This window comes from Lepisosteus oculatus, chromosome 2 (genome assembly GCF_040954835.1).
Source record: "Lepisosteus oculatus isolate fLepOcu1 chromosome 2, fLepOcu1.hap2, whole genome shotgun sequence".
Lineage (NCBI taxonomy): Eukaryota > Metazoa > Chordata > Actinopteri > Semionotiformes > Lepisosteidae > Lepisosteus > Lepisosteus oculatus.
Window position 1 is genome coordinate 77408549 of NC_090697.1, and position 10684 is coordinate 77419232.

Sequence of the window (10684 nt, forward strand, 5' to 3'; positions counted from 1 at the left end):
GGCCTGGTTCTGCCAGCCCTGCGTGACCCCGATCACACGGCCGCGTCAGGTGCTCAGCAGAGCCGACTCGCCTTGCGGGACAGCGGGTTAGAAAGGAGAGAGGGCCGGTCAGTCTGCGCAGGTCGATCGCTTGGCCAGGAGCAGGGACGATCTCCCGCCTCCACAGGCGCAGTGCAAGCCCTAGCGAAGAGAAGCACACAGCCTTCACAGCTGAGGAGGGACAGGGAGGGGTGCACTCGCCCCCCCGCACGCCTGCATGAAGACAAAGATGCAGCGCAGGACTCTACTCGCTCGTCCCTGTGGCACACCTGCACTGTATGGCGTGATCTTGAAGTACCGGACTGGGTCTCCGTCTCTGTCCCGGGCTGTGTCCAGTAGGACACCAGTCTGCGGAGAGTTTGGGGTGAGCGTGCAGGGCCCTGCGCCTCACATCACTGGCGATGCGTTAGTTCACCCAGCTTTCTCCCAGTTAGGAAATGTCAGCTTGTGAGCTGAGGACTTTCTGACAGTAGTTCATCACACACAAGATCTTTTTTCAGTCTTTGTCATCGACATTTCGAGTCTCTGGGCTTTTTACTCCATTGTGGCTATTTTACGCGGTGAGAGGTTCGTATCTGATCTACAGCAGGGTGTGTCACAAAAACCCTAAAGATCTAGACGGGCATTTCAAGCATGTGTTGAAATATTGGGCTTTGGGGAAATCCCTGGTTAAATATTTAGGGATAAGGAGAAATTGTACTATATCTACAAGTAACCCCCTCTGAAAAACAGATTGGCCACCATCTGGAAAAGCTCCATTTTGAAGAAGCGATCGTTCTGCTGCGTTCAGCCCTTACTGGCTTCACACTTGCTGTAGATCAGACTCTGAGAACTACCCACCTCATCGAGCAGGAACTAAGTCACATTTTCATTCGAGTAGAAATGGACGTCTTGGCACGTCATTGTGATCCAGTAGTAGCTGCAATGGAATTAGGATAACCACCAGAACCAGTCGCGTTACTGACACAGCTCCAACCATCACACAAACGGACCTAGTTTTTCATGTTATTACAAATTATTCTGTGGCGATGCCATTGACCCACGAGGCTTGATACTTGACTTACAGTAATTACCTTTAAGTGAATGCATAGACAACCGTTAGTCACTTCTAAATAAAGACATACAGGTCGTTTCGGTGAAACAGAAAACAGGAAAAGGAGAATTTTACTTGTGTTCATGTGTAAGTGCACATGTCCACTGTTCATGCTGTCTCAGCACACACACACACACTTGCAGACACAGAAATACAGATTCATATCTGCTGTATATAAGCAGATACCTACAGTACATGTGCGACGTGCCCACACTAGACTCTTCAAAGCGAATTCCCTGGCCGGTTTTCAGCTCTGAAGCCGAGCTGTACAGAAATCGCAACAAGAGTTTTAATCTTTATTTTACAGCGATGACCCTGTATAGCCAGTCTGTTCTACACGAACCGGTTCATTAACGCCAGCGCGACAAGACTCTTGGCGAGGCCCGAGGTGGGGAGAGCGGTTTGAAAAGCAGTTGCTCGGGGTGAACTAGACACGCTTCGACACGGAGGCGCCGCCGGCCAGCGCCGGGGCCGCACGGCGGTGCTCTACCGCACTAACCTTTTCGGAGTCCGTGATGCAGCGCTGGGGACTTTTCCCGGTGAAATCACCAGCTCTTGTAGTACAGTAAGATACAGTGTGGCCTTTCGAAGGTACACACCAAAAAAAGAAACTGTGGTATCTTTGGTATCAGTTAGTCAAAACAAACGGAAGGCTTTGTAAAAACAGTAGAAGAAAAAAACACAAAACCAACTATTTATAACCGTCTCGCCCTTACCCCCGGTCTCAGATGACTGGGTGTACCGGACAGAATTGTACCGGATCAGAAAGGGACTCCGCGCTCATGCGGGGGCCGGTGCCAGGCGGTGTCGGGCGGCCCTGCCGGTCCACACAGCTGCCCCCCCACCGGCCCGACCGCCTGCGTCAGGCCCTGCACCGCGTGCCAGGCCCACCGGCCTGTCCGCGTCTCGCGCCGCGGCGCCACTCGAGCCCTGCTGCAGTTCGCTGTCGAGGCCCCGCGTGCGATAGCGCTCCCTTTAGCTGCTGTGGGGGGGCTGTGGGGTGTCTCTGGGCGGGAGGGGGGTGAGAGAGCGGGATGGCCACCTCGGCCTCCTGCCTCTCCTGAACGATGGAGCGCGAGGGGGGTGCGGCATCGGGGCACGCGCATGGGAGCCCCCCACGGGGCCGCCGAGCTCGAGGGGCGGCTGTGGGGCTCCCGCCGGGGTACCCCGGTTCCCTCGGGAGGGCGCGTCTGACAGAGCAGGACGCTTGGCGGGAGAGGACGGCTAGGGGACTTAACTCCAGATCAGCAGGCATGAAAAGTCAAGACCGACGATGATTCAGGTACAACAGAGGGTGAATCACTGAAGATTGAAATTGATTAACGTCAGGTGCCTAATTCACCGATATTCGCTGCAGTTTTTTTCTCTCTTGCTAATCGTGCCGTTTCATGTAACACCCTTTGGCAGTATATGATTCACTCTTGTTTCGAGAGAAAAGGTGCAACACTCACAAAAAAAGACTTCCCAAAAGTCAAAAGAAAGACTTTAAAGACTTTTGCAGTTGCATTACAGGTCGAGCAACGCCCGCTCGTGCGTCTTCTCGGATGCAGACGGCGGATCACGCGCCGGTCGTCTCGGCCGCCGAACCCCGACCGGCGCGCGGCACGGAAAACACACACAAACCCAAACTGGGCGGAGAGCAGGGCTTCGTGTCTTTTTTCTTCATTTCAAATAAAATCATTTTATTTGTCCAACAAATTAAAAGCCCAATGTTTGCTTCGCGTCTCTTACTCGTGACAAACTGACGCTCACGGGGCACATTTAACAACTGTGCTTTAAAAGTAAATTTCAGAAAGATGCAAACATCTGCAAATATTACAACCGATCGTATGCTCCCCACGGGAACACTGCATATCCGGAGAGGAGTACACGTCTGAATTAAATTGAACCTTATCCTGTTAATCATTTTATTTTTTAAAAACTGTTGAAAATGCTGCAATATACGTTTTTAGAAATATCTCTATTTGGGACAGTGAAGTTTAATATAAGAGATGGCGCACTCCAGTCTGTTGCTCCAGAGCAGAAGGCCGTAAAAGCCAGCGCTACTGAGCTGGTTGCATGATCAAACTCTCCCCCTCACTCCGCTCTCCCTCCTCCTGTCGGCGCGACAGGATGCGTTTCCCCTTGCTCGGCTGGTACAGCCCCTGTTCCCTCGCCACTCTCTTCTCACGACTTGTTTCTCTCAAACGTTAAAAAACCCTTCTTAAGCAGAAACTCCTCTTCCAGACAGCGCCTGGTAGCGCAGTCTGCAGCCTCGCTCCGGCTGCGTCAATAAAACACGCGCCGGCAAGATTCTCGCCAACCTCCTCACGCGTGGAAAACTATCACAGAAATCGCCCTGTCCGAGTGATCCCGTGGACGCGTCTGTGGGAAACGTTCGGAAGAATTTGAAAATCAATTCTTTTTTCCCCCAAGGAATAAAAATGAGCAATTTTTATTCCACAGATATTTTGTGCGTGGAAATTTACAAAAACGCAAGTGTGTCACTTGCGCGTGGAAGGTAATTTCACAAGGGTGTAACACCGTCCCGAGACGCTTCCACGCCTGGTTCAACTACCGTTTGAGAAATGCAACGTCACTGGCCGATGTCATACACAGGCCAGAAAGACTTTCTTCACTGACCAACTTCAGCTCCATCACTGACCGTCCATAACAGAAACTGCGCACTTGATAGTGCTGAGCGCCTCAAGACAAGCGAGAAGCGGGAACACGTGCTATGCTCTTCGACGTGTAAAAGAACAGTTGATGTCTTCCACGTGATTAAGAGCTGAACTTTTTTAGATCACCTTGATGAATGCCAAGAAACTCATTTTCCTAACTGACGTGTTTGCATATCAGTCATAAACCTGCAAGTACTGAGAGCATGCTGCAGCTAATGACTCTGAACAACCACGCGCACAGACCCAGTCTAGCCACACAGCTGTCACCAGTCCATACTGTGTATTCACAGCGCTCCGCTTAAAAACACTCTGACAATTGGGTGTGATTGCCTCTGTGATTGCCTCTGAGAAGCAGCAAGAACGGTTCTGCTGACAGAATTAATTACTGATCAACACTGCTGCTGCAAAGAGATTAGAAGCAGTCAAGCTTCAACACTCAGAACCTCCACCAGTGTTTTCTGCTGTTAGAACAAACGGGCCTGTTTATTCATACAGACAAGTCTGGGCGAGGAGAATCTGAGCTTGTCGTTTCATTTAATTTGTATTAATAATATCTTCAAAAGCCTGATCACAACATCAAGATCAATTATACTGTACATGAGTAGACAATATGAAGAGTCGGAATAGCTAATCCATCACATTTACCAATCAATCACTGACTTGTTCAAGACAAGGAGCACAAGACTCTCTGTTTACCTCTGTATAAATGCATAAAGGCAAAAGGCTGCTTTTACATGCAAATGGATTTCAAAACAGATCTATTATGAGTAAGTAAGCTAAAGACAAAATGACTACATTTTCAGCAGAAGATAACCACAGAATAAGATTTCTGCATGAAGAAGAAATACTATGATACTGGTGATGAAAGCCTAAATCAACTTTTCATACGACTGATTTACCATTAACTAACTGCAATTAACTTTTGTTACGTTTCAGATGTCTATTTTAAGACGTCAGCCTTCTTATTAAACACAGACGCGCTGATTGGTGCTCAAATATAATTACATATTTACTTAATACAGTACATACTGTATACTTTATACTGTACATTAGGAATTATATCAAGGATAAGACCTACTGTAGCTGATTAAATCAGACTCTAAAAATCAGCACCACTGCCCAGAAAGGGGTTTACGCAGCAGCTACTAGAGTCCCTGCCCTGAAAGGCATATCATACACAGACAGCACCAGTCCATCACAGGACACACACACTCACACACCCTGGACAGGACACCAGTCCATCACAGGACACACACACTCACACACCCTGGACAGGGCACCAGTCCATCACAGGACACACACACTCACACACCCTGGACAGGACAGCAGTCCATCACAGGACACACACACTCACACACCCTGGACAGGACACCAGTCCATCACAGGACACACACACTCACACACCCTGGACAGGACACCAGTCCATCACTGGGCACACAGACACATGCACACACCAGGGCCAGTCGTCCCAGAAGCCAATTAACCCACCAGCATGTCTCTGGAGTGCGGGAGGAAACCGGAGTGCCCGGAGGACATCCACACGCACATGGGGAGACCGTGCAAGCTCCACACAGAAAGCACCCCGGGTCCAGGACTGACGCTAACAACTGCGCCAGGACGCCCGCCCGCATCCCGAATCTTTTAAGGCTATTCTAATCTTGCCCCAAGCCTGAGGCTTAACAAAACAAGTGAGCCGAAGTGGGCTCACAACTGGAAACGAGCAGAGGGCCTTCCTCACGAGCCCAGGGAGACCAGATCAGCCTCCGATACCGCAGGAGGGGCCGGCGCACGGCGGTCCGGCCCGCCACAAGCCCAGCAGGCCAGAGGAGGCCCTGAGCTCTTCTGTCTGTCCTCCGTCCCCCCCTCGGCACAGGGCGGCGTCAGCAGCAGCGCTCAGAAAGGGGACAATCCCTCCGACTCGGCACCCGCGGGGCCTGTGCCCGTGCGAACTGGTGCAGATGCCAGCGCTTTCTCATCTCTGCACTTCCACGTTTTCGGGTTCGTGCTGAGGGACTTCCCCGTGCGCTCTGATGAGCGAACCGAGAGGCATTAAAGGCGGCCCCGAGAGCGTGTCCGGTTTCCCTGCGGCGTCGCGGCTCCAGCCGGTTGAGTGGAAGGGGCCAGCGGGCAGCCGGGCCAGCGGGCAGCCGGGCCAGCGGGCAGCCGGGCCAGCGGGCAGCTCACACGGGCGCGAGGCCCCGGCGCCCCCCTGCCACTGCGCTCGGGAGGTCGAACTGGCTGGCGCAGGTTCCTCGCAGCCTTGCTCGCTTCAGGCCTCAGTGCCAACGGATTCTTGCACGACTCCTCACTGCTCCAGTCCTGCAGAGCTGCCGCCCATGTTGGCACCCTGCACCTCAGAACTGCCCCTCCCTACTGAAAGAGGAAAAGACATGGCTTCTGGGCCACACTTATTGTTCAATGATGCCCTTCGGGCGTTGATGGAACAGCCATTCTTCTGGTTTTCGATTGAGCACTATTTCTGGGTGTGCGTGTGGAAATGCAGAGACGTGAAACAGGCGGGCTGCTTTGTTCTTTTGTTGTTGTTTTCTTATAAAATGCATCGGGGATGTGAGACAACTCCCACATGTGGTTTAAATTCCCCATCAGTTGCAGATGTCTGCTTTCTGAATGACAAAGACAAGCCAACAGGTTATGTTTATGTGTGACTCTGCCTGAAGAAACACACAGCTGGGGTTACTGACAAGATGTGATCCACCATGCGGTGAAATAACAATAATAACAGCTAGATGTTTCAACACGATTTTCTTTCATGTTTACTAACTCAGCACATTCCAGCCACAATACTGCGTCAGCACTCAGGCCCACACACCACTCCAGGTTCCATTGAGATATTGAAAAATATTGCATACATTTCACTGGCTGATATGAGCTCATAGTGTCAGATCTCTGTACAGGCAGAAAGGAAAATGATTGTGGGTTCACTCACCTTTTGTCATCCTAACACCACTGCAGTGAGAGGAGAGAGAGACAGGCTGACATCGCCAGGAGCGAGCCCTGCAGGGAGAGACAGGCTGACTTCACCTGGAGCGAGCCCTGCAGGGAGAGACAGGCTGACATCGCCTGGATCGAGTCCTGCCGGGAGAGACAGAGAGAGGAGAGAGAGACAGGCTGACATCGCCTGGAGCGAGCCCTGCAGGGAGAGGAGAGACAGTGGTTGCCAAGGCTTTAGGTACACAATCGGTCTCACAGTGAGAGCTCAGAGCCAGCTCTCCTCGTTATGGCCTTCTAGCCTGGAGCAGGTAGGGCAGGAGAGGCTGCTGGTGTCTATACTGTACTTAAACACACAGTTTCCATCTCCCCATGGACTGCAAAGTTACACAGCTACAGCATGAGCTCAAGATCATCACACTCAACATCACACTGAAATCAAAAGTGACACAAGTCAAGGACTGTAACATGAGAGCTTACTGTACACTATATAGATATACTGCTATGCAGTACCCAGCCACTCCCTAGTAATTTGCCTTTGCTGTGACAGGGGCATCTGAAAGCACAGCCGTTCTGCTCACATCCTCCCCTTGATTTAACAGACAAAGGCGCCGCCTTGTGGCAGAACCAGGTATTACTCCCCCCCTACGCTTTTATACTGACGACGCTGTTTTGTGAAATGACGTCATGCAATGGAAGCAAACCGTGTTTCTAAATTAACCAATTAAGCAATTGGCTGAGATTGGTGGCAAAGGCCTTAATAAAAACAAAAGGTTTTAAAGCGTCTTGAACCTCGTCCACAACAGAAAAGCTTAACGGCAAGAAAGGGGCGGGATGTGACTGAGCGATGCCCGTGTCGCGACGTTAATATTATTAATGAATGCGGTGGACACTTTTATTTAAAGCAGTTAACGCGAAGCTCCCATTTGCACAGCTCGGTATTTTCCTGAAGCGACTGGAGTGAAGTATCGTGCTCAAGGGCACAGTACAACAGCTGCGGGTCCAGCTGGGCCGGTTTCTGCTGCACTGCGTGGCCTTGCAGAGAGAGAACAGATACTCGAAAATACTTACTCTGCTGAACTTCCGTGCAGGAAACTTGTTCCGCTATTGTTACAAATAAGAGTAGATACTCCCAAGGATTAAGGCAGAAATAACACTCGTTATATTAACAGTTACTTGGAATACCCGTTGCAATATAAATGTAGTTTTAAGCACAATTTGTACCTGCCCTGAAACGAGGATAAAGTGACTCATAGACGGTACGCAGCATGACGTCATATGACGCCACACTACAGAAGCGCTTGTTGTATTTGTGACGTATGAAGGCACGTCCTTACTCCTTTTCTGTACCTAATCCAGAAACCTGGAGCAAACGAAGGCGGCGCCACCAGACTGTTCAGAACCACATCGTCCTGGCCCAGCTGCACCCAGCGCCGCCGGAACGTCGGAACCACAGAGCTGGACCCAGGCGAGTCTCGGCTGTAGGCAGTAACTGGTGTAACACCCTGTTCTAGAAGGTTTCATATTGAAAACTGGGTGTGCATCTTTCTCAGCCTCTTAATGAAACTGATTTTATCATCGATCTGGGCAATTTGTTTAAAAATTGTATTCAATACTGTGGTGTGTTCCTATTGAAATGGATTTAATCCTATTTTCCAACGAGATGGTCAAAAGACAGATATGTTCAAATGAAGGTAAAACCAACCGCACGAACAGGGGGTCGCGGTCAATAAATACTTCAGTATCAGCAAAGTATTTTACCTACACATTATAGTTTGGGTTTTTAGAGCGCGGCCCCCAGGAGCTCCCCCTGCCGGCGGATCGTTTCCACGCTCTCGTCTTTTTCGGGTTCCGTCGCGTTGTCTCCACCGTGAGTGGAATGATCGATACCGCCTGTAAAAACAGTCGCAGGACGGGTGTGGGGAGTGCTGAGCTTCCGCGCTGCCCGAGGCGGGGTGTGGACACCCTGCAGCGTGACGCGTCCACGCGTGGCGAACAGCTGCTCCTTCGGCAGTGCGAGTGACGTCAGAATACCGCGTCCGGGTTCGCCTTAGCTGCGTTTCTGGAACAGAACTGGTACCAGGAGGCGCCACTAAAGCCCACTGATCTAGCAGAAGCGGAACACTCTGAGAGGGGTTTATCTGCCGTCCGGACATGTGCCCTGGGACTCGTATTTGCGCTGTTCTCTCGGGGCGTGCACAGCACAACGGACAGCACTCTCACACAATGTGCACGGTACATCCCTAAACTAACAATAAAGAAAGTCAGTTTTTTATATCTTTTTAACCCACGGCGGGAAAAACTGAACAATGAACGCACGGGACAATAAGCTGAGTAAAAAGTGCAGAGCGCAGAGGGGCACTGAATTCGGAGTTCGCTGTTGAGGATACAAGCGGCTCTCGGGTCTGGGGGTCCCGCTAGGGGTTACGCTTAGCCAAAGCGTGGGGGCGCGGGCAGCGGGCGGCCGGGATCGTTGGGATCCCGCATAAACGGATCGTACTCGATCGAGAAGACCGCTGTGCTCTTGAATGCCTGCCTGTGCGGGGGGCTTCACCAGGAAACCCGGTTCAATCCCACCACAGATCCTATGAATATCTATGAATTGGGTACATCACTCTGCTCTCCTCCCCACTGAGAGCTGCTGTGTGGGGAGCGTTCTGGCGCTCATCCAGGTGGGGCTGCACACAGGTGGTGGTGGAGGGGATCCCCATTACCTGTAAAGCGCTTTGAGTGGAGTGTCCAGAAAAGCGCTATATAAGTGTAAGCAATTATTATTATTATTATTATTATTATTATTATTATTATTATTATTATCCCAGAGAAGTCACTGCACCTGATCGCGCTGATGGGGACAATACAGGCCCAAGTGCTCCTCGCAGCTCATTAGCTAATTAGAACACAGATCCTCTTAGCGTGGCGCTACCCGGATATAGCGCTTCGCCCCGGTGCTAATTCACCGTGCGGAGAGCCGCTGAACAAGTCCCGGAGACCAGACTCCGCGCAGAGAGATCCCGGTATCACGGCGCGGCTAGCCTGCCTTTCAAAGACCTTAATAGCACACAGCCAGCGTGGCGGAGCTCAGGAGGAAACGACCGCCATTCAGTCTGAGAACAAGCAGGGCCGGCGTCCGGGAAGAAGCAACGGTAGGGCCGACTGTGGCTGCAGAGGTTTCGCTGCGATTCATGGGCCTTGTTTGCTGTTGCTTTCCCCAGTAACTGAACTGCAATTCTGAGCCCGATAATTTAAGTCGGCGCTTATCGCAGTCATTGCACTATGTGAAATTGCGTGGTTTCCTTGTCTGGGCCACTCGAGTGGATGCGCAGCGCTTTCTCCTGATAGCTCTAGACTTCAGCGCACGGAGGGCTACTGGAAAGTTACTCTATCGATAAGTAACAGGGGCGATTTCACTATAGAAGATGTGGGGACCCAGCGAGACCTGCAGAGGTTCGACTGAGCGACAGAATCGCTCCAATTTGCACGATCGCACACGGATCCCCTGATCAGGATCAGAAAGAGGAGGTTTAGCGATAAATGATCAAAGAAGGAGTTAATACTTATGTCGCATACAAGGTTTCAGGGGCAGGTATGAATCGTCGAAATCTTCGCAAAAAAAAAACGTTCGCAATTTGCTTTCGGCGCTCCAGTAGTCGAATCGGTTGGACCCTGTGGGCAACAGACAGGTCTGCTCCAGGGAGAGTGACCGACAGGCGCGTTTGCACCAGCGCTCGTCTCCCCTGTCCTGGGCCGCACTGCCCTTGCTTGCCCTTCAGCGTTTATTAACGCGCTTGTCCGACAGGGAGGAAAACAGGTTTCAGAAATGCGTCCTGCGGATCGGGAGAAACGCTTGAGGAGCCATCTTTTATTTTGTGCGGCCAGTAAAAGCTAGGAAGTGGATCATCGCCGGTGAACTTGCAGCGCCGGGAATCGCTCCGACGTCAGAGCA

At 51.3% G+C, this 10684-nt stretch overlaps 1 protein-coding gene across 8 annotated transcripts in view; it reads right to left on the reverse strand.

Moving 5' to 3' along the window:
• The window catches only part of foxp3a (forkhead box P3a), a 55976-nt gene extending 45577 nt beyond the window's left edge, over nucleotides 1-10399 (reverse strand). Inside the window, exons 1-4 of one of the 8 annotated variants that reach the window (XM_069184725.1) lie at nucleotides 7813-8488; nucleotides 6740-6943; nucleotides 5281-6416; nucleotides 1632-3496 (exon numbers count right to left, since the gene is read on the reverse strand). Coding sequence is in view for 5 of the 8 variants with exons in the window: in XM_069184693.1 (XP_069040794.1) it covers nucleotides 6740-6749 (10 nt within the window). In the remaining 3 variants the exon portion in view is untranslated. The other 7 variants (XM_069184693.1, XM_069184715.1, XM_069184704.1 and 4 more) reach the window with 7 other exon arrangements.
• Nucleotides 10400-10684: the final 285 nt, after the last annotated feature.